Source organism: Equus przewalskii, chromosome 11 (assembly GCF_037783145.1).
Source record: "Equus przewalskii isolate Varuska chromosome 11, EquPr2, whole genome shotgun sequence".
Taxonomy (NCBI): Eukaryota; Metazoa; Chordata; class Mammalia; order Perissodactyla; family Equidae; genus Equus; species Equus przewalskii.
The window spans coordinates 24,353,357-24,370,430 of record NC_091841.1 but is presented as its reverse complement, the minus strand read 5'-3'; the positions used below and the strand labels follow the sequence as shown (position 1 = coordinate 24,370,430).

General features: G+C 51.7%; 2 protein-coding genes across 5 annotated transcripts; both read right to left on the bottom strand.

Moving 5' to 3' along the window:
* Positions 1–54: 54 nt before the first annotated feature.
* Positions 55–3,002, bottom strand: TMEM179B (transmembrane protein 179B). Of its 2 annotated transcripts, none has more exons than XM_070565210.1 (5): positions 2,187–3,002; positions 1,104–1,291; positions 888–1,022; positions 628–706; positions 55–402 (listed from the first exon to the last, which is right to left on the bottom strand). In XM_070565210.1, exons 1-5 carry the CDS (start codon positions 2,280–2,282, stop codon positions 241–243), a joined length of 660 nt encoding a protein of 219 aa, XP_070421311.1. In that variant the 5' UTR covers positions 2,283–3,002; the 3' UTR covers positions 55–240. The 2 variants fall into 2 exon arrangements, with proteins under 2 accessions (XP_070421311.1, XP_070421310.1); XM_070565209.1 differs by having other exon boundaries at positions 601–706; positions 2,187–2,532.
* On the bottom strand, positions 2,376–12,847 carry TAF6L (TATA-box binding protein associated factor 6 like). 3 transcript variants are annotated; one of them, XM_008532211.2, is made up of 11 exons: positions 12,692–12,847; positions 10,133–10,292; positions 9,608–9,694; positions 8,778–8,928; positions 8,573–8,623; positions 7,921–8,015; positions 6,511–6,585; positions 6,144–6,364; positions 5,674–5,806; positions 3,320–3,448; positions 2,376–3,190 (listed from the first exon to the last, which is right to left on the bottom strand). In XM_008532211.2, exons 2-11 carry the CDS (start codon positions 10,277–10,279, stop codon positions 2,420–2,422), a joined length of 1,860 nt encoding a protein of 619 aa, XP_008530433.2. In that variant the 5' UTR covers positions 10,280–10,292; positions 12,692–12,847; the 3' UTR covers positions 2,376–2,419. The 3 variants fall into 3 exon arrangements, with proteins under 3 accessions (XP_008530433.2, XP_070421299.1, XP_070421298.1); XM_070565198.1 differs by lacking the exon at positions 12,692–12,847 and adding an exon at positions 12,269–12,529; XM_070565197.1 differs by lacking the exon at positions 12,692–12,847 and adding an exon at positions 12,398–12,510.
* Positions 12,848–17,074: the final 4,227 nt, after the last annotated feature.

Here is a 17,074-nt window from a genome sequence, read left to right as displayed (position 1 = left end):
CCTCCCATCCACCTACCTACAGTGCTTTAACACCAAGATCTCGGTACCACGATGAAGGAAGAAAGTAATATATTTTGGTACAAAAACAGCTGTAGGAAGAGAGGTGGAGGGGGCCTGTCATCATGTTTCCCTCGTGGAGGGAAAACAGGCTCCCAGCATAAACAGGGCCGTGTGGGGGCAAGAGGATCGCAGACACTTGGGTGCGGAGTCTTTGGCTACAGAAGCACTCTGGTTAACTCTTCAGGAACGGGAGAGGCGTGGCCCAACGAGAGCATCTGTCTCAGAGCTCCACTCAGGGTCCCCCCTCTCCAGAGGCCGGTATGGGGTAGCTTCCGACTTACACTGCACGACCTGGAGTACCAAGACCACACACCAAAATGCCAGATTCACCCAAGAAGAGGTCTGTGGGAGACAGGAACAGGAGTGTGAGGAGTGGGGCCAATCTCAAATCCAATTCCACCCACATACCACTCGGACTGCTGTCAGGCTGACAAGCCCTGCAGCTCCTCAGCCTCTCACTGGTGAGCCAAGCTCAGAGTACACGGATGAGCTCCCTTATGCTTATGATGCTTATGCGAATCTGTATCCCTGGATCTCTACCCAGTCTTTCATATCCCAGGACCTCACTTCAGCATTGTGTAGGTTGGAGTAAAACTGAAGAGCGGTTCCAGGGGGAGTCCAAGGAATTTTCTGGGCTTCAGAGCAGCTGTGAGGTCAAAGAGACAGTTGTGAGAAAGGGCAGGGAGGGGGAATATAGCTGAAACACCCCCGTGCCCAGGTGCCCTTTGAGATGAGAAGAACTAACGGGGATAAAAAGGGCATTACAGGATCCTCTTTGCAGAGGGATGGAGTTGGCTCTGGCCAGGTGTCCCTCCCTCTCCCATTACCTATTTGTTACGTTCAGGGAGATGATGGATTTGCAGAGAGAACTGGTGCCAAATCGAAGGATACAGGCAGACACTAAGACCAGGAAGATGGCTATAGCTGAGACAGCCAGTGCGATGCGGAGCCCTACCGGCCCTCTATGAGGAAGGAGAGGAGACTTGTGGTTAAGACGGGACTCCTCCCACCTCAGCCCCTGGCCCTCAGAGCGGGGCAGTCACCTGTGGGAGTCCTCGATGCAGCTGCTGTAGACCCAGAAGAGCAGAAGCAGGAGACAGTAGAGGGCCAGGAGACCAGAGGCCCCAGCTACAAAGTAGCAGAGGGATGGGGCCGAGGGTCGGGATAAGGCCAGGGAGGAGCCATTCTTGGTGGCCACACCATATAGGGGACAGCTGCCGCTGAAGGAGGCCTGTGAAGAGAAGCTGCTGAATCCTAGACTTCAAGTTAACGCCTCTGGATGCAGGCTTGTGGCAGGTGTTAAGGATAACCTAGGCCAGGGCCATCCCAGGAAGTTATTTGTGCACTGTCAGTTCCTGTTTCTGGGCTAGTAGATTGACGGAGAGGGCCTGCTGCAGAAATCAAACCTGCTGTGCCCAGGAGGATCAGGAAATGGGTGGTGGTTATAAAATACAATGAGCTTCAGAGATGCCTCACAAGTTCTGGTCTCCCCTCTGTGCAGAAATCCTAGATAAAACCAGAACTTGTAACCTTCAACAACTATCATCTCAAGTGTTTTCTAATCTGTAAAACAGGCATAAGAGCGTCTACTTCATAGGGATTAAGTACGCCTATTTATTAAAAAGACTGCGTGGCTGGGGCAAACACTCATTATTGGCTTCTGGTTTACATAAGCGTTTCCTACGTCGCTGTTTTGTCACTGTGTTGCAATCATATAGTAGCTTGATCATCTTCACTACACTATGCTTTATGTCTTGGCGTAGCACAGCACAACAGTGTCTGATTTCGAGGAGGAAGACAGGCCTGGGCCGACTTCTGTTTCAGAACCAGGGGGAGCCACCAGGCCAGGCTGTGTCTGGTGCCGTAAGGCACACCTGAGGACTCCTCCCTTTGGCGAGGGGATGACTTCCAAGTATCACCTGGGCGGACGGAGCCACAGAGCGCGATTAGCGCCGATGCACCTCGGCCGCAGACCGGGCCTCACCCGGCCCATCGGCTCCGAGGAGCAGGGCGCCGGGACCCGGAGAGCCGGGACAGCAGCGGTCTCTCCGCGTCGGGATCGGCTGCCCCCCGCCTACCCGCTCGCCCCGGCCCGCCCCCGCGGCGGCCCCGCCCCGCAGCCGCACCTGGGTCCGGGTCAGCGCCGCGGCCGCCACGGCCCCGCACAGGAAGGCGGCCGCGAAGAGCGCGAGCTCTAAGCGCTGCAGCCAGGGCAGCGCCATGGCGCCCTCGCCCCTAGGAAGCGCCGCCGCCGCGGGAACCAACCGCCCAGACCCCGCCTCCTCCGGCGCGACGGACGAGCGCGGAGACGTCACTTCCGGGCGCAGGTTTATTCACAGGGGGCGGGGCCGGCACCACCTCAGAGCGGCAGGTACAGGGAGTAGTCCGAGAGCGCCCAGCGGCGGGCCGGGCGGCCGGTGCGGCCGATCATGGGCAGCTTCTGCACGTAGCGGGAGGCGGGGCTGGGCCCGTACGGCGCGGGGAAGGCGGTCTGGAAGAGGCGCCCGCGGCACCGCCTCCCGGCCTGCCGTCCCGCGATGATGAAACGGAAGTGGGGGGCGCCGCGCGGGGCGAAACGGCTCTTCTGGAAGACGTCGCGGGTGCCGGCGCCGGGGCCCTGCTGCCGGGGCGCCCCCCGCGCCCGGTGCACGCGCGGCAGCGGCCTGCTCTCGGAGGCGGCGGGCGCAGAGGCCGATGGGGCGCCGCCGCCCCGGGGGCTCTCGTCGCCCTGCGGGCTGACCACGGCGCTGGCCGTCAGCTGCGGCATCTTCCGCACCGAGTCCGGGGCGGCCGCCGGCTCCTTCTTGTCCCCGGGCGGCCGCGGGGCCGTGGGCGCGGGCTGACCTGTGCCGAAGCGGGTGGCCAGGCTGTCACCGAAGAAGGCATAGAGCTCCCGGTAGATGTCCCTCAAGGTCACTGAAGGGGAAGGATGCTCCGGCCCCGCGCCTCCTGGCGGCAGCGGGAGGCCAGACCCAAAGCCTGGCTCTGCGCTGCCCCCGGAGGGAGACTCCTGCAGGAGAAGGCTGTCCCAAGGCAGGTCGTCCGAGCGCCGGCACCCCCTGCCGCCTGGGCCACCCTTGGTGGGCTCTGCTGCCTGCGCCTTCATCTTCAGCAGTCGCTCTACGGCCACCTGTAAGAGCAGACGGACGAGGATAACAAAGAACTAGGAGGACCCTGGGCCCATCAACTATTCCAAAGGAAGCCAGCTGAGCTGCTGAGCTCCTGCAGGGAAGGGAGGCTGGAAGGGGCTGGTACTCACCAGAATGGCTCCATAGACTTTGTGCCCGTCTGCTTTAACCTGGGCATTAGATACTGAATAATCATCTAGCACAGCTTGCAGATTTGTCCAGTAAGTAGACAGATGTGGGTACAGGACTCGTTCTACTGCCTGGAAGGGAGAGAAGGTATGCAGTAAGCACCTCTTTGTTGCTTACTGCCTCTCAAGTACCCTTTCCCAAGAAAGACTTACTTTTATCTCTGATGCTGGACAGGGCTCAATCGTCATAAATTCCCTGATTGGCATATTCAGCCAACGTTTATGGAACCTACTGTATACCCAAACCTTCACTAAGCACCAGGAATAAAGATTGGGTAGAAAAACAAACAAAGTGACCGCACCATCACTGCCATGTGCCAAGGGCTATGAGGTTATAAGTACGTAATGCCCATTGCTAACAGAAATTAAGTTTGCCCACTGCTACCCTATACAGTCAATAGGCAAGTACTGTCCTCGCTTAGATGTAAACTGGGACTCGGTTCAAACCACCTACACAAAAACAAACGATCAGAGAGACCTGGACTCTGACAATATAATTTTTCATCCTGTGACTAATTTGGGGGAAAGAAGTTAAGACTTCACAGAGGAGGTGACATTTGTGATAGGCTTTGATGGATAAGAGTTCTTTAGTTCGTCATCCATAGCCTGAGGATTTGAAAATGTTGACAAAACTGACAAATTCCTAAAGAAATGTATCTTACTGTTGACTCAAGAAGAAATATGAAAGCTTGAATAATTTTGTAACTATGAAAGATTGAAACAGTAGTTAAAAGTCTAACCACAAATAAAGCAGTACGCCAAAATTTACAAAGACAGTCCACAGACATTAAAGGAAAAGAGTATCTCAGTTATAAAAACAAATATGAAAAAGAAATCCTCCCTCACTCTGAGGCCAGTATAACCCTGATACCAAAACCATACAAAGACAGTACACGAGAGGAAACTTATGGTTGATTCCACTCATGAACACAGATAAATCCTTAAAAACTTCAGTAAACCCAACAGTACAAAAAAATAGTATATATAAACAGTATACATAAATTAGCATATATAAAACTATATAAAAATGCATTATATTCCAATAAAAGTTTTGGATTTTTTTCAAAGGCCATTCAAAGTGAGTTTACGCTAGAAATGTAAAGATAGTTTACTATTAGAAAATTTATATATTCAATTTATCACATTAACAGATAAAAGCAGAAAAACCTTAGGATCAAGTCAAAAGATACAGAAAAAGCATTTGATAAAAGTTCAACATAAATTAATAAAACTAAGAACATAAAGTAATTTTCTTAATTTGAGAAAGGGTATCTATAAACCCAGGAAGTAAACATCAGCCTAATGGAAAAGGTTATTAGCACTTCTTTTAAAATTAAAATGAAGTAAGGATGCCTATTATCATCATATGTAAAATGGTATTAGTGGTCCTAGCAATAAAATAATACAAAGAAAAGAATAGCAAGAATCTATGTATAAAGTTAATAAAGTATGTGTAGGTTCCTTTCAAGAAAAATTATGAAAGGATCCTGAAAGACAGTGAAAGATCGTAAAAAAATGAAGAGAGATGACATGTTCGTGGACAAGGAGACTTAATATCATTAACAATGTCAATGTAATTCCAATAAAAATCTCAACAGCAGCAAACAGAATTTACTCTGGGTAGGCAAGAGGCGTTCAGCAGAAAAACCCATTCATATAACCTGTCACATTAACAGAACCAAAGTGCATAATCATTTGATCATCTCTACAGATGCTAAAAAGATATTTGGCAAAGCTCAATATCTATTCATGTTTAAAATACTCAATACAAGAGAAATTGAGAGACAGGTCCTTAACAGGATAAAATAGAACAGGCGAGAATTTTTTTTTGAGGAAGACTAGCCCTGAGCTAACTGCTGCCAATCCTCCTCTTTCTGCTGAGGAAGACTGGCCCTGAGCTAACATCCATGCGCATCTTCCCCTCCTTTATATGTGGGACACCTACCACAACACGGTGTGCCAAACGGTGCCATGTTCGCACCCTGGATCTGAACCGGTGAACCCCGGGCCGCCAAAGTGGAACGTGTGCACTTAACCGCTGCGCCACCGGGCCGGCCCCAGAACAGGCAAGAATTTGTGAAATGGGGATATATTAATATTTGCGGTGAAGGACTTTTGAAAGGATGTTTATATACAGAAAGTCAGGCTATCACTGAGCCTGGCCGAAGGCAAGAATTTAACACATGGCAGCAGCAAGCAGATACCATTTTTAAGATAAAAGAGACACAAATACTATTTTTCTAAATACAAATGGCAGCTCTTATGGCTCTGTCTGTGAGCGGGGCCAGGGTCCTCACCTTCCAGCCAAGGGCGTGCAGCCCCACCACGGCCCCGTAGTGAGAGCAGAGAGGCCGCACAGGGTCTGCCAAGACCTTCTGCAGGGAGAGCAGGATCTGCTGATAGAGGCCACTTACAAGGTCCCCATGGGTCCTGTGGGAGCAACATTCAGTCAGAGGCACAGCGCTGCCCAACTGGACTCAAGTTGCAGCACAAAGAGAAAACAGTCCTGGTATGACGTACTGGGGAAAGTGACGAGGTGGTTAGGGCAGAGTGGCCTGGGACCAGAGGGCAGAAGGACCAAACCCTTGGTGTACTTGTCATCCATTTGTAGCCCCCAGTGTGCCACAGCACAACAACTGGGAAGCTCTGAGGAAAGGAGCTCCCCTGGCCTGAAAGCCAGACGTTCTACTCCATCTCCCTACCCCAACCCGCCCACTCAGCCCTGCGGCTAGTCCACCTCCTGTTCAGCGCTAGGCCCGGTGGCTACCAGAAGATGTGGCTGAGCAGGAGAGCAGCGCCATCCCGCAGTGTCCAGTGGTCATTCAGGGGGTTGATGGAGGCAGCCAGTGGCTCCAGGACACAGTAGAGGACACTGCCCACCAGGGAGCGGACATAAGGCCCCAGGCAGAGGTGTGGGTTCCGAACCAGGCTACGTGCCACTTGCAAGAGCCGATGCAGTTGCTCTAGGTCGTGGCTCACAGATTTCACCTGTTGGGAGAAGAGGGCATCTCAGGGGGACATGAGGGTGCAGGCAGGAGCCTGCCGTTCTGATAGGACCTGCCGTGAGCCCTACACACGGCTGGGTCATCTCCTCCCCTCAAAACATTCTTCCCTGCCCCAGCCTGGGCACTTACCCCACTGACCACATAAACAAAGTAAGGCAGGAGTGCTGCAATCTTGGAGTTAGTCTGCAGATCCTGGAGAGCAATCTGAAAAGGAAAGAGCCAAACTGCACTGGACCCAGCAGCCCCAAGTATAAACTGACTTTTTTTTGTGTTTTTTGTTTTTTGTGAGGAAGATGGGCCCTGAGCTAACATCTGTGCCAATCTCCCTCTTCTTTATGTGGGATGCCACCACAGCATGGCTTGACAAGCAGTGCTAGGTCCGAGCAGGGGATCCGAACCTGCAAACTCCAGGCCACAAAGGCAGAGCGAGGGAACTTAACCACAGCACCACTGAGCTGGCCCCTAAACTGACAGTTTTTAAAACAGTTTCGCACTTACGTATAAAATTTTAAATGTTCATACTGTTTGATTCAGCAATTACACTTCTATAAATTTAATCTACTATAAATAAATAGTGAGAAATTCACTCACACACATACTCACACATAGCAGTGTCTCTAATATTAAAAAATTGAAAACAAACTAAATGTCCAACATATTTTTAACTGAGAAAAGCAGTTGTTCTAAAACCAGATGTTTAGTATACTACCATCTTGGTTTATATAGAGGAATCATAGTTTATACATAGAAGAAAAAGGGGAGTGGGTGGTTTTACAGGACACCTTCACTTTCTACTTTGTATATTTTTGTATTACGGCACTTGTATAATAAACATAGGCTGGTATTACTTTTATAAGCAGAAAAAATAGAGTAAGTAAACGAGTAAAACCATCACAGCCCTGAAGCTCCACGACCTGTGCCCTCCACGCTGCTCTGGATAAAGACCCCAAGCTTAGGCGCAGTGAAAGCAGACAACAGGCTAGTGAGGAGGGAGCTCAGCTCCCAGGCCCCCGACCTGGCCACAGGCACTGTGCCTGGGGAACAGGAGCCAAGTTTCTAAGGGAGAATGTGTAGTGGTAACATTCCTAATTTTGCAAGGGAAATCCCAGCAGCACCCAGACCGGAGCCGACGTGGAGGATGTAAAACCCTCAACCTGCCCTGGCTCCCTCAACTTCCTCTTCCCCTCTCCCTCCCAAGTCCAGGCAAACGAAGGCTGCGATCTGGATGCCCCACTTGGCCCCAGGTCAATAGACACCCCAAAGAGTGGACTCTGGAATTAAGGTGTCGGGAGACTGACCACCCGAGCCCCCTAAAGGGCCCTACTGAGCTGCTCATTCCCTAAGGAACAAGGGTTCTTACTAGAGCAGGAAGGGGAGTCAGTGCTGGGAGAGGCCAGCCTCAGAGCACCCCCCTCCCACCCGGAGAACCCTTCCACCCGCGTCAGTCAGCGTGGAGAGGACAGGAAGTAGGCATCTGAACGAATTTCACAGGCATTTCAAAGTTGGACTTTGTGCCCCATTTCAGGCCCCCTTGCTCACCTTCATCAGCTGTGGGTCATCCCCCAGCACAGCCCGAGTCACTTGCTGGTAGTACTTGAGAAGGTCATCAGTCAGTGAAGACACAGCGCTGGGCACTGTGAGATGATGGGCAGGAGGTGGTCAGGGTGGAAAGCCTGGCCCTCTCCTGGCTTCCCCAGCCTGCTCCCCACAACCACCATCCCCACACCCCTCGCGAGGAGCCCATCGGACAGGACTCTCAGAGCACAGAGCTGCCAACCCCTCTCAGCAGCCTGCTCAGCCCTGACCTGCAGGCTCTCCAAACCTCTGTGCTCTGCACGCTGCCTCCCACCCATCATCTGCCAGGCAGATTTCTGCTCAGTCAGTCCTCAAGCCCCAAGTTCACAAGCCTCAGGCTCTAGGAAGCTCTGGTCAGCAGACTCTGGACGTGAGACACCTCCCCTCAGGGACCCAAGCATGCTGCCCAGACTTCTGTGCCAGCATCCAACACCCAGCATCAGGATTGGTTACAGGTCTGGGCTCCCATCTCCAACTCTGAGCCCTCTGGGCAGGGACCAGTGTCCACTCAGAACAGGGTATCAGTAAATCCTTGTCAGATAAAGACTTAGAGGTGGAGAGGCACCAGCAGGGAGGAAAGTCCAACCAGAGGGCCCATTCCCACACTCCGCCTTACCCGATCCTTGAGGTGCCAGGTTCCCTTTGCCATCTAGGTAGGACACATGAACTAGAACCAGAGCAGAGCGATGGGTCAGTCTGGGGTTTTGCCCCTTGTAGCACCACCCACCCTCTGAGTTAAGCCCCTTCCACCAGCCAGCCCATCACCACTCCTCTGACAACCCAGCTCCTGTCCCCACCCTATGTAGGACCTTGGCAGTCACCTCTCACAGCCGTCTCAGCACAGCCTTTGGGGATGTTGGTGGCCAGGGCCAGCTCCACCAGGTTCACCTCTCGATCCTCAGGGAAGTAGAGCTCACCCTCCCTGGCAGGGCGCAGGGGCAGCACCTCCTGGGATCCGTAACCACACACAGCCTGAGCAAAGAGAGGATCGGAGGGCAGGCTGAATCCAGGGAGGGAAGAGGCACTCTACCAAGGAGGGCAGGGAGCCCACGTTTGAGAGAAGTCCAGAAGTCCTGAGAAAAGCGAGGGAAGCCTGGAACTTCAGAGCCATCGCTGGGAACTTGGCCAGAGCAACCAGTGTTCACTGGGTCAAGGAACAGAATGTGGCTCCTCCTCACAGATCCGTAGGGGCTCTGAGCCCTACCCCCAGGCTGTTGGTCCTCCTCCTCACACTCACCCAACTTTGAAAACACCACTCTCTTCTAAACACGACTTTCTTCCCCCCACCCCCTGCTCCAGAACAACTATGCAGGACGTTCTAACACCCCTAGTTGTGCTCAGACCCCTCCCTCACCCAGAATGCCCTCTCTGTTCCTCTCTGCTTAGTCTAACCCAAGCCTCCCTTTAAGCCGCCACTCAAATCCCATCTCTCCAAGAAGACTTCCCTAACCTCCTGGCCCCTGCGGCCTCCTCTCCCTCTTTTCTGAACTCACAGCCCTTGTGGGCTGGGCCCAGCACCTGTCCCGCGGTTGCTGTAAACTTCCCTCGTGTGTGTATTTGGTCTTCATGTCTCACTACATTGCCAGGTCTGAAGTGGGCACAGAGGTGGGCTCATGTCAGCTGAGCCCTCTGCAGCTTGCTCCCCACTCACCTCCACGCTGCTCCACCTCAGGGCCCTGTTGAAATCCTCGACGGTCAGCTTCCGCCGTTTGGTGTGTTTCATGAATTGAGAACTATTCTGGGAGGGGAGGAACAGAGTCAGGAGACAGGGAGCAGGGAGTGGGGGACCCCCAGTGAAGAGAGGCAGCCTGGGGAGGAGGCAAAAAGGATACCAGACCAGCGGCCAGAAAGCCTGGATTCCAGCTCTGCTCTCATGCAAATACCCCCTCAATGTCATGCTCCCTCTCTGTGCCTCAGTTTCTCACATGCAGAACGTGAATATGAACCTGTCTGGCCTGTCCAGTGGGGCTGCTGGGAGAAGCACGTGGGAAGACGTCCAGGTGGCCAGAAGGGGAGTTCTGGAAAGGGCAGGGACTGCCTGCACTATATTACCTTGAAGCACAGAGTAGACACCTGATACATACTTGCTGAATAAATCCCTATGGGAGCGGGGGAGTCAAAGGGAGGAACTAGGAGCGTTGCGGGCGGAGGGGGGGGGGGGTTGCTGGGAGTGTACCTGGGTGGCCTCTCTGAGACGATAGCACACATCCTCTGCAAGCAGGGCCGCCACCTCATCGCTCAGCTCCAGGCCCGTGCTCTCCGCCATGAGCCGGACTGACTCCCGAGGGATCTCCACAAACCGCCGCTCTTCTCGCTCTGACATGGCCCCGAGGGAGCTGGGAGTGGGGAGGGAAGCTTTGAAAAGCCGCCCCAGTCTCCCTCAGAGCCCAGGAGGCCCTCTAAACCTGTCTTGCCCCTCTTGTTCTGGAATCCCTGAATGAGTCACAAAGGCTCTGAGTGTCCAGATGAGGAAACTGAGGCTCAGAGCAAGAAACGGATTTCAGCTGGGTCAGAGGGCAGATGAAAGTGACGCCTGAGAAACAGTGCTGGCTTTAGGGTTCACAGCTCTGGGTCCCAGCCCTGCCCTAGCACTTCTGATGTGAATTTCGCCAAGACTTTCATCAGTCTGAGCCCTGACATCCTAAACTGAAAAACAGAGGCAGTAATCCCTGCCTTCCCCAACTCACAGGGTTGCTATGACGATAAAATGCAATGATGTATGAGAAAATCAGTGACTAGAACACTACACAAATGGAAGATGTTACCATCATTAATTATAAACAAAAATGTTACGTCTTCCTTCTAATTCTTGCTACAACCACTATCTACTAAATCCTGATGAAAACACTACTTTTATCCTGACATTCCCTTGCTCAAAAATCTTCAGTACTTCCCCACTGCTTATAAAAGGAAAGTCTAAACTCTCCGGCTTGACATTCTGTGTTTGGTCCCAAATCTCCACAGCCGTGCAAGCTGATCCATCCTCCTAGGAAGACCTGCCCAGTGTCGTCCAGCCTGCCTTGTGCCACACCACCACCGCTCAGGCTGCTCCGTCTCCCCTTCTGCTCCAGGCCCCCACTCCCTCCTCTCTGCTAAGACAAATCCAGTCTCTCCTTCAAGGTCTTCCTGTCCTATATGCCATCTGGGACTGTCAGACTTTTAGTAATTGGACTTTTTGCCCATGTGTCTGGTCTTCCTCAGTTTGGCTGCAAGGCCTAAAAGCAGGAACCCGCTCTTCCATTCACAGGATATGGCAAAATACGAACCCAACAAAAGCAGCGGCTGATGACTGCCTCCGACAACACACACCACCATTAGAAGGTAGGCCCACAGGGGTCAAAGCGAGGCATCAGCACCATGGGCAGCAAGCCCAGTTCCATGGTGACTCACCCAGACAGCGCCACCGCTCCTCTCTGGAAGGGCTCACTGGGCCACCAGTGATCTCCAGGTCCCTAATTCAATGGGTACCCTACCTGGCCTCGCAGCAGCATTTCTCCCAATGGCTCCCTATTGCCTTTGGAATAAAGAACCAACCCCCACCATGGCTCCAAGGCCCTGCACTTGTGCCTACTTCTGCAACACCTCTTTCTGTTCTCTCGCGTGTTCTGCACTCCTGGCGGTGGCCGCCTTTCAATTCCTCAAAAACACCTTATTCCAGGATGTTTATAGATTCTGCTTCCTCTAAGCAAAATGCTCTCCTCTTCCATCCCCACTCCCTTTGTCTAGTGAACTCCCAGTCTCTCCTTCAGATTTCAGTTCAAATATCACTTGCTCAGGGAAGTCTTCTTAAACCCCCACAATGTCCCAGTACTTTGCCTTCAGAGCAGTTATCGTAGTTTATAATTACATATTTGTGTAACTTTGTTAGCAGCACCTACCTCCCCACTAGATTGTAAGCTCCGTGCTGGCCTGAATCATGCCTGTTTGCCCACCTTTGCATCCCCAGCCTCCCGCACAGTGTCAGCACATAATACGCCCTCAATAAACGCTTGCTGGAAAAACCAATAAACAATAGCTACTTTTCTAAGCACACATTATGCCTGAGGCACAGAGCTAAGTGCTTTATATGTCTTATTCCTCATTTTATCCTCATTAACAACGAAATAAGTATTATGTAAGTATCATGTCTATTTCACAGCCAAGGAAATCAAAGGTCAGAAAGGTTAAATGTTAAATGATTTGTCCAAAAACATCCAGCGGGCACTAACTAGGGAGCAGAGTCAAACTCTTGCTCCTAACCACCAGAAGCAGTGGGCTGTGTGGGGAAGAAGGCCTGGATTCCCAGCCCGAACCCTGGGCGTTAGAGACCCACCAAAGGATAATTGTTAAGTTTCCGTTTTCCCGTCTGTAAAATGGGCGGATGAAGTCCTGCCGCGGAAGGCGCGGAGGGAGTTGCCCTATCGTGTGCCCACACGCAGACCCGCACAGCCCGGGCTCTGACCAAGGTCCCCCGCTCCTCAACCTCCTCTCCTCCACATCCTCAGCCACCAGCCACACGCCACACTGATAAGGAGGCGTGGGAACTGACTTATACGGGCCTCCGTGCTGCGCATCCTCCCACCCAGTCTTGCTCAACCCAGATCCGGGGGCGGGGGGGTGGAGGAGGTCAGGGGTAACCGAATTGGGTCACGTGGGCAGCGAAGGGGCGGGCCCCCTGCCGAGCGGGCTCCGAGGCCGGTGAGTGCGCGGCCCGCAGCGGGACGGGGAGTCCTTGGCCCAACGAGGGCCTGCTCACCTGGGGGCTCTGGCGCGGCGAAGGCTGCTACCGAGAGGGCGGCGGCGACAGAGGCGACAGTGCCTACTCACCCCGCTCACACTAATTCCCTCTCTCGGCGCCCAGACCCTGCCCTCCACGAGCACAGCGAATCGGAGGGCGCCTTGCGAAGTTCCCGCCCCCGAGGAGGCTTCCCGCCACGGGATTGGCCACTGGGCAGGGGCAGGGAAAGACCCAAGGCGGCAGGGGTCACGTGACGCCAGACTCGGGCTTCTTAAAGCAGCAGCTCTTGGGAGTTTTGCGAGCAGGTGTGCATGGTTTGGTGTACTTCGCTTTGCTTTTTCAAGAAGGAAAGGGAGAAAGATGATTCCTTTTTTCTTTGCTTTGCTGTGAAAGATTCGTCCTGAGCTAATATCTGTTGCTAATCTTCCCCTCTCTCTTTTTTTTCCTTCCCCAAAGTCCCAGTACATGGTTGTATATTCTAGTTGTTTTTCTAGTTCTATATGAGCCCCTACCTAGCAACCAGTAAATAGTTGTATGTTCTAGTTGTAAGTCCTTCTAGTTTTTCTGTGTGAGCTGTTGCTCAGCATAACGACTGACAGACGAGTGGTCTGGTTCTGCACCGGGGACCGGAACCGAGCTGCCAGGCAGAGCGCATCCAACTTTAACCACTAAGCCATCAGGGCTGGCTCAAAGTGTGCTTTTTAATAGCCATGTTCTCAAGGAAAGCGTCCCCATTGCCTTGGTCTTGTTTGTGCCTGAGTTTCCAGCACTTGTATTTACGTGAGGGCAGTGATGCTTTCGACTTTGGTGTCTAGCTCACTTCTCCTGCCCACTTGGTGAAGCTCAACCTACCTCTCCAACATGACCTGCCACTTCCCCTTCCCGAAGGATGGATGGGGGTCCAGGCGGGTAAAAGGGTCTTCTCACTGGACTAAACCCACGTGCAAGCTCCAGAGTCCAGGGCTCTACTCATTTGGTCACCCTACCTCATGTCTTTCCCATTGTGTCCGAGAAGCCAAATAGGAGCCCTCACCTGCCTCGGAGACTGTTTTACACGCACACTTTCCCAGACTTGAGCAGTTCTCAACTGAGAAGCAAGTGGGCTTAGTGAGTAAAGGATGGTATTTGGAGTCAGACTAACCTGGGTTGAAATTCTAACAATGCTTTTGGGCAAATTACCTGACCACATTTTCCCCCATCTACAAAATGGGGTCAGATTACCCACCTCACAAGGTTACAGTAGGTTACATGAGACAATGTCTGTGAAAGCACTTGGCAGAGTTGGTGGCTGAACTTCCTTTCACTCACACACCACAAGGCAGGCGGTGAATTAATTCCTTTATGTTCATCCAGGATGGAGTGGATTGCAATGGGCTATTCATTACAGAAAGGAGCTTCCTGCAGGAGAGCATAAGTACACATCCTCATCTTTCCTCCCTCTCGGGGTGAGATGCTGCTGCCTCTAGAAAAGATCCTCTGAGACCCGCGCTGGGAAAGCCAGATGGCTGTGACTGGGGTTGCCATGGCAACACCACCTAAGGAGACTGTGACCCTGCAGAGTCTCTTTCATTCATAATCAGGATGACATTTGGAGCAGTTTCAGTACTGTGCTTGAACACTGGCGTGTCTGCCCACCTATGCATGAAGGGAAGGGGCGAGGGGCTCTTCTAAGGTCCTGAGTCTGAGACCAGCTCAGCAGGATCTGGGCCGCTGGCAGATCTCCTTGCTAAGGTGAATATTGGTCTGGACAGCCGTCGGCAACCTCGGAGGCATGAGACAATGAAGGCAGGCCCAGGGCTGTATGGGATGTAGTGAAATTGCATCAAGCTGTCTGCGGCTCATATGCCCCCAACTTGAATGAAGACAGGGGCCAGGGAAAGCGGTAGTGAGACCCACATGGCCACAGGTGGGAGAAAGGTGGTTCCCAGTCACTCCTCAGCCACCCAGGACCTGGCAAGAAGAGCTGTGATGGCTTTGGAGTCGAAGTGACAGTTAAAAAAAAAAAAAAAAAAAAAGGCAAAGCTCCACTACTCACTAGCTGTGTGAACTCAGGCCTGTTAGTTCCTCTCTCTGACCTGTTTTAGCAACAGTAAAGTGGGATAACAGAACCTATGTCATGGGACAGTTGTAAAAATTCAGTAAAGTGTGTAAAGGATTCAGCATGTTACCAGGCAGATATTCTAGTTTCTGTTGGCCTATGACCAATAAGAGGCTGTAACTTTCAGACTCCCCTAGTCACAAACATTAAAAGACCAGAAGAGTCCTGGAGACCATCTCCAGACCATCCCTACTTATGCCCTTCCCTACTCAGTGCCAGCCTTTTTTTTTGCTAAGGAAGATTGGTGCTGAGCTAACATCTGTTGCCAGTCTTCCTCTTTTTGCCTGAGGAAAATTCACCCTGTGTGTGTGCTAACATCTGTGCCAATCTTCCTCTATTTTGTATGTGGGTTGCTGCCACAGCACGGCCACTGATGAGTGATGTAGGTCCGTGCCCAGGAACTGAACCTGGGTCGCCAAAGAGGAGGGCACCAAACTTAACCACTAGGCCACAGGGCCAGCCCCCAGTGCCAGCCTTCTTAGTGGGTGCCACACTCTACATCCTCACCAGCATCCATACGCTGTTCCATGAGCTGTTTCTCTATCCATCTCTGCCTTCTAGGCCTGGTGTTACTTCCAGGTTATCCTGACATAATTTACAGATGGGTGGTTCCATTTGAGAACTTGGAAAAAGTTTTACTCTTGGTGAAACACATGGTGTTTATGGCCTCAAGGAAATTCCTACAAGCTATTTAATCAACTCACAGTATGGTGAAGTGATATCACACTTTGTTTCCATTGGAAAATTCATTGCAAATCCAGCAAAGAAACTGTTCCTGGATTCAACAAATTTGGAAAACCTGGCACAGTGCTGAGAGCTGGAGATACAAAAGTGAAAGGGGATGCATGTGAATCTATAATTATCTCAATAAAATAATTGAAACTACATAATAAAAAAATCAAAAGGGACAATAACAAAATAGCATGTTTGTGAAACACTCTAGAGGTATGAGTGCAAGAGCCTATGTCTGCCCAGGAGTGGTGACAGTGAGGAGAAAGGAACCACATTCAAGTGCCTTTTTTTTTTTTTTTGAGGAAGATTAACCCTAAGCGAACTACTGCCAATCCTCCTTTTTTGCTGAAGAAGACTGGCCCTGAGCTAACATCCATGCCCATCTTCCTCTACTTTACATGTGGGACGCCTACCACAGCATGGCTTGCCAAGCGGTGCCATGTCTGCACCTGGGATCCGAGCCGGCGAACCCCGGGCCACCAAGAAGCTAAATGTGCAAACTTAACCACTGCACCACCAGGCTGGCCCCTCAAGTGCCTTTTTCTTACCATGTTCCAGGTACTATTCTGGATGCTTCATATGGGGGTTTCTGGACCTCGGCACAATGACATTTGGGGCGAAATAATTCTTGGTTGTGGGGAGCTAGACACTGTGGGATGTTTAGCAGCATCCCTGATCTCTACGCATGAGAAGGCAGTAGCATCCGCCACCCAGTTGTGACAACCAAAAATGTCAGTGCCAAATGTCCCCAGGGGACCAAAATCACCACTAGTTGATAATCACTGCTTTATATACATTATAGAAATTACCTGATTATAATTAACAGTTGAGTGTCTAGCATGGGCCAGGTTCTATACCAGCCACTTGCACATAAGGATCTGAACCCAGGGGCTGGCCCCATGGCTGAGTGGTTAAGTTCGCGCGCTCCGCTGCAGGCGGCCCAGTGTTTCGTTGGTTCGAATCCTGGGCGCGGACATGGCACTGCTGGTCAAACTACACTGAGGCAGCGTCCCACATGCCACAACTAGAAGGACCCACAACGAAGAACATACAACTACATACCGGGAGGCTTTGGGGAGAAAAAGGAAAAAATAAAAAAATCTTAAAAAAAAAAAGGATCTGAACCCAGCAGTAACTATGCAAAGAGGGCTGTATGCCCATTTTAAGATGAGGGAGCATAAGGTCGCCCCGCTGGGACTGAAACCCAGTTCTGTATCAGTCCAAATACCATGCTTTCCACTACATAGCCCTGCTTCCCAAGGAAGTCAGGAAAGCTGCAACAACAAAAAAAAGAATTGACTGAGATGTGACAGATTGCTAGGCAGAAGCACACAGGCTGGGAAAGGGCATTCCAAGGTAGACAAATAGTACTGCGAAGGCATAGTGTGAGGAGAGTAATGTGTGTTCAATCTTGTAGACATTTTATGTATTTTTGTTGTGTTACCTTCACAAGATTATGAGCTTTTCACATCTTCAGCTGAGCTTAGTATAGTGATTGATTAGCAAATAAAGGCCTCTGTTGTTTATATACCCATCCTAGGAAGAACTGTGTTGGGACCCCACAAATCGTG

Coding starts and splice junctions, on each gene's coding strand:
- TMEM179B (XM_070565209.1), bottom strand. CDS start 2,282: ATGGCGCTGCCCTGGCTGCAGCGCTTAGAGCTCGCGCTCTTCGCGGCC. Junction 1,292..2,186: donor CGGCGCTGACCCGGACCCAG/GTGCGGCTGCGG, acceptor TTCTCTTCACAG/GCCTCCTTCAGCGGCAGCTG. Junction 1,023..1,103: donor TGCATCGAGGACTCCCACAG/GTGACTGCCCCG, acceptor CCTTCCTCATAG/AGGGCCGGTAGGGCTCCGCA.
- TAF6L (XM_008532211.2), bottom strand. CDS start 10,279: ATGTCAGAGCGAGAAGAGCGGCGGTTTGTGGAGATCCCTCGGGAGTCA. Junction 5,807..6,143: donor CTGCTCAGCCACATCTTCTG/GTAGCCACCGGG, acceptor TTGCTCCCACAG/GACCCATGGGGACCTTGTAA. Junction 3,191..3,319: donor AAGTCTATGGAGCCATTCTG/GTGAGTACCAGC, acceptor CTGCTCTTACAG/GTGGCCGTAGAGCGACTGCT.